Consider the following 4,624-nt stretch of genomic DNA (forward strand, 5'->3'; position numbering starts at 1 on the left):
CAAGGATTAACATAAGTTAGGTAGATTGCTTATCCTACAAAAAATAAATCACATATTTACTAACATATATAAAACTGAATAAGTGGCTTACAGAAGATAAATAACTTTAATACGTCATCAATATTATTCACATATTCCTTACCTGAATCAGAGACCATATAACAGTCTATGTAATATGGTCTCTGTCTGAATATGTCACGTCTTCAGCTCCCTGCAATCGCCAATTTTGACGAGGTTGTGAAACATTTCTGCTGTAGGAATATTACGTCCGCTGGGATTTCCCTTGTCCCACTGCCTTATCTTGGCATGGTAGGCAAACACATATTCCATACACGACGTAGGTATACTTCCTAATACACACTGTCGAAATCCCCGCGGCTCCCAATATGGCCTGTATAAACTGTAATCGGCCAATTTCGTCTCTTTCCGTAACGGCTGCAGAAATGACCGCTCGTCATTCGTGACCAACTCGTGTTATTCCGGCTTCGAGACATAATGTTCCATGATTTCTATACAGAGATCTTATGGAATGGATTGATTTAGATATTTTCCTGATCTCCATGTAACTACTGTAAACGTCAAGGAAACCTTTTGTTATTATTATGATCAAGTGTTTGTTGTGACATGGGATTTGGTCTTGCATAAGAGCTACAGGTGTAGGACTTTTACGGGTCGTATCCTTATTCTCAACATAACGCTGGGATTTGATGATAAGGGTTAGTTACAAAGGGTATAGATCTGGCAAAGTGCATGTCATACAAAACGAGGCATTCAATTCCAATCATGTGTTGCCACCGGGTGCAGGCTAAAACGGCACCTCAGCAAAACGTCATCGATTTCTCTGGTGAAAACGGCACCGCATTTGGCGAAAACGGCTATGAGTCGGGCGAAAACGGCACCTCTATTTTTAATAACGATAACAACGATTTTTGTAGTAATGTATATGGTTTATTTACATGGTATTTGATTAGTGATGTATTTACATTGTATTTCCTCTTTTCAGAGATAAGTAAATATAGGGTTTATATTTTACATGGTATTTGATTAGTGATGTATTTACATTGTATTTCCTCTTTTCAGAGATAAGTAAATATAGGGTTTATTTACATGGTATTTGATTAGTGATGTATTTACATTGTATTTCCTCTTTTCAGAGATAAGTAAACATGTTCATATATATATTCAAATGTATCTTCGCCATATGTCGAAGATCTCCTCTTGACGAGATGTGGAAGATTTGCGAATTTGCCTGTTTGGCCTCTTAAATACAGTTTCAGCTTAAATTGAGTAAAGGTACTTAAAACTTCAAAGCGTATAGTGTTTTCACAATAAGTTAACTGCGCCTCCTAATCAGAGTCAGTGAGTAAATTGGAGTAGGCGGCTAATTTCTTATTTGTTTTATTTCACAATTATTCAATGTGAGCCTATTATTTTTCTTCAAAGCATGTTATGTTTTCACAATAAGTTGAGTTGCATATAAGCTAAGTTGGATTATAGTTGGAGTAGAGGCTAATTTCTAATGTAAACTTGTTTTAACATCTCACAATTATTGGCGTTTGCAAGTTACAATGTAAGTTTAATATCATTTATTTGACCAAGGCAAAAAAATAAAAATAAGGTGCAGTTTTCGTTCGAGTCGAGGTGCCGTTTTCGCCAATAGGTGCCGTTTTCGCCCGGTGACGTTTTGCTGAGGTGCCGTTTTCGCTATAACCCTTGCCACCTGACCCACCTGAAAGTGAGATATGGATTACAATGAATAATGACAGCTTATCAATCTTTAACAAATTCACACTGAAACATTGAAAGAATAAAGACAAGTTAGTTGTTTTCTGTTTCAGCATGTTCAGGGTTTGTGGGGAGGTTCACAGACATCCTCAGGGAGGATACGAAGTATTGAGTGAGTATTTGTGTGTGTGATAATTACAAACTACATGTATTCATAATGGTATATTTCAATGCAATGTGAAACATCACACTCACAATAGTCCAGCTCTGTGATGGCGGCCTGTAAATAATTGAACATGGACCAGGCAATCTAGTGATTGTTATTATCAGCAAAGATCCATGCCCTCAGAGTATGATGACAACCTAGTCTGACCACCCAATTCATTAGTTGATTAGTGTTTGCAGCGGTAGAAACTAACAGTTTCAGTCCACTATTCCTTATAATGATAGCCCATAGCAAAACCTTTAAAATGTCAAATTTCTACTTGTCCTTAGGATACCTTTACTTTTGGGCAGTTTGGCAAGGACTATAGGACTAGTGCCAATTTCTAACCCTGGTGTTTGGATGTTGTGTTTGTGTGTGTGTGTATGAGTGTATTTAACTTAAATCATGAATCTTATACTTGTTTTTCTGTGCTTTTACAATGTAACCCAAATTTCCTTGGGAATAATAAAGTATTATCGTATTCATATCATTTCTGAACAAAGTGTCATATCAAGGTTAGATCTCTGTCAAAACAGTGCCATGGAAAAGCCAAACAAATAGCCTAGAAATAAAAGTAAATACTGCATTGCATTAATCTGCATTTCAAGAAAATTTAGCAATAATTCATGGAATGATATTGACCTCGGTGATGATCTTTCTGCATTGTCGAACAAGTTATGTAATGTATGTGTTGAATGACCCTGACTTTGTTGTCAAAATATTGTTTTGACATTTGTTAAATATGGGGATAAATGTCATCTCTGAATGTTTGACATGAATTATTATGATTAGGGTAGTTCTAAGTCGGAATCACAACTGGGGTCTTTTCATTTGAATCAAATGTACAACATGTACAGTTTGGACATTTCTGTGATGTGAATGCTACTTATGTTTGCAGAATGTCCGGATGAATAAAAGAGACAGTCATCTGTGCAGCATCAATGCAAAGAAAGACCATAGAAGAGCAACAGTGAGTGGTAAATATTTTGAAATTACTCTGTTTGGTTCATATGGTTATTTTGCAAATATTTCTTCAGTTTGTTCCTGATCGCTGTGGGGACGGATGTCCTATTATCTAAGGCACTACAATTTTCTGTGCAGAGTTGCATCTCTTGGGCTTAGCAGAAACCTCTAGTCATGGGTTCAAATCCTGGTTCTCCCCGATTATGTTGCTAGGTTTGTCAGCGTTATACACATACTCGTGGGATTCATCAAAGACCTGCATCACTTATGGCTTTCTTCCAACATCAAGCTAAGAGGCGGTGATTTATCTGGAATACTGTTCAAAGCAGTGTTAAATCCAACTCATTTATTTAACACCGCATCCAGCAATAGTTTGGCTATATGACAAGTATTGTAAATATATATTTTTCCATGTTGATGAGTTGAAACAATCACTAAATGACATCTCTTAAAGCTTGCCATACAAGCCTAATTAATAAATCAGGTAGTGATCGAGTAGGCTCATTGATCGCATGTAATCATACCACAATGATGTGGGATATTGTCCATAACAGTTATCATCGGTTTGTCTGGACCGAGTTCATAACATTAATCACTGGTTTGACTGGTTGATATGTGATTATCTTAAATGTTTGGCATATAACAAGACTCACATATGATAACTTAAGTGATTTTGCTGCCTTCTATCTGTAAGTACATGTGGCAACAATTCTTTTTGATTGCTAAAATCTTTGTACATAATGCTGCAGAAACTGAAGTCCTGCTTGAGATCCCTGGATGAGTACTCCAGGTTGACAGTCTGGAAGGACCAGACAAGGGAGTCCTTAACAGAGAGTGCACCCCTTCAGATATCAGAGGTGTTTGCAGACAGCGATGACGAGGGTCCTGTTATTTCAATGGAGGCCAACCGAGAAGTTGTATGCCAAATGGTATTTGGACACAAAAAGGCTGGTCTGGCTAATGTGAGAAGACCAACCAATGCCAAGCTTGAGTTGGATCCTTCCAGAACTTTCAAGAAATTCTTGTCTTGAGCCATGTGGTAAACACTTGAAAGGAATGATAAATGGGACTTATTGCTTTAAATGAGGACCCAAACACCAAATGGAAAGTTCACAATTCTACTAACACAATACAGCAGAGATAGAGTCTAACTGGTATCCCCTCATCCTGGTTCCTGTTCATCCATGGCAATATAGAAAGAAAAGGAGGATTGAGGGAAAGTAAGTTCTCTGAACTGGTGAACATAATCCGTAGGTACTGTAGAGCGAACAGTTATCACACTCTGTTATGAGTATTGAAGAATAGGATGAAATTGCATACTGCATCAGGAACCATCATGTGAACACTGTTCAATGTGCGATATACTATAGGCATATGAATAAAAGAAATTGATAATTTGATTGTTGCTTATGTTTCATTTGCCAGCTGTGTAAATGGGGATGTTTCATGATTTTGGCTCAGTTTAATAGCCACACTTATCTTATGAAACCATGCATTGCTTGGGCATCTCAGGAATAAATAACACATGTTTCCTTAGCTCTGAGAACGTCTGATGACCCATTGTTCTGTTGTGTCAAAGGTCAAAGTCACAACCAGACAAAAAGTTTGTTTGTGGTCTAACTCTTCCTTTGGGCAGGGGTTGAAGTTGGAAAAGGGTCGTGCGTGACCTATATATATAATAAAAGAATTCACAGTAACTTTGGAAGAGCTCACCAAAGGCCCAAGTGAGCA

General features: G+C 37.5%; 1 protein-coding gene across 2 annotated transcripts; it reads left to right on the forward strand.

Annotated features, from left to right (window-relative positions):
* Window positions 1-487: 487 nt before the first annotated feature.
* Window positions 488-4,414, forward strand: LOC125383570. 2 transcript variants are annotated; one of them, XR_007222820.1, is made up of 4 exons: window positions 488-716; window positions 1,839-1,897; window positions 2,829-2,900; window positions 3,643-4,414. XR_007222820.1 is itself a non-coding variant. In XM_048402055.1 (3 exons), exons 2-3 carry the CDS (start codon window positions 2,838-2,840, stop codon window positions 3,922-3,924), a joined length of 345 nt encoding a protein of 114 aa, XP_048258012.1. In that variant the 5' UTR covers window positions 1,715-1,897; window positions 2,829-2,837; the 3' UTR covers window positions 3,925-4,414. The 2 variants fall into 2 exon arrangements, 1 of the variants encoding a protein (XP_048258012.1); XM_048402055.1 differs by lacking the exon at window positions 488-716 and having other exon boundaries at window positions 1,715-1,897.
* Window positions 4,415-4,624: the final 210 nt, after the last annotated feature.

Source organism: Haliotis rufescens, unplaced genomic scaffold, assembly GCF_023055435.1.
Source record: "Haliotis rufescens isolate VD_foot unplaced genomic scaffold, xgHalRufe1.0.p SCAF_24, whole genome shotgun sequence".
NCBI lineage: Eukaryota > Metazoa > Mollusca > Gastropoda > Lepetellida > Haliotidae > Haliotis > Haliotis rufescens.

Bases quoted from the DNA above. Each gene is read 5' to 3' on its own strand.
- LOC125383570 (XM_048402055.1), top strand. From the start codon at position 2,838: ATGAATAAAAGAGACAGTCATCTGTGCAGCATCAATGCAAAGAAAGAC. The intron at 2,901-3,642 runs GTGAGTGGTAAA...ATAATGCTGCAG, and splicing joins AAGACCATAGAAGAGCAACA to AAACTGAAGTCCTGCTTGAG.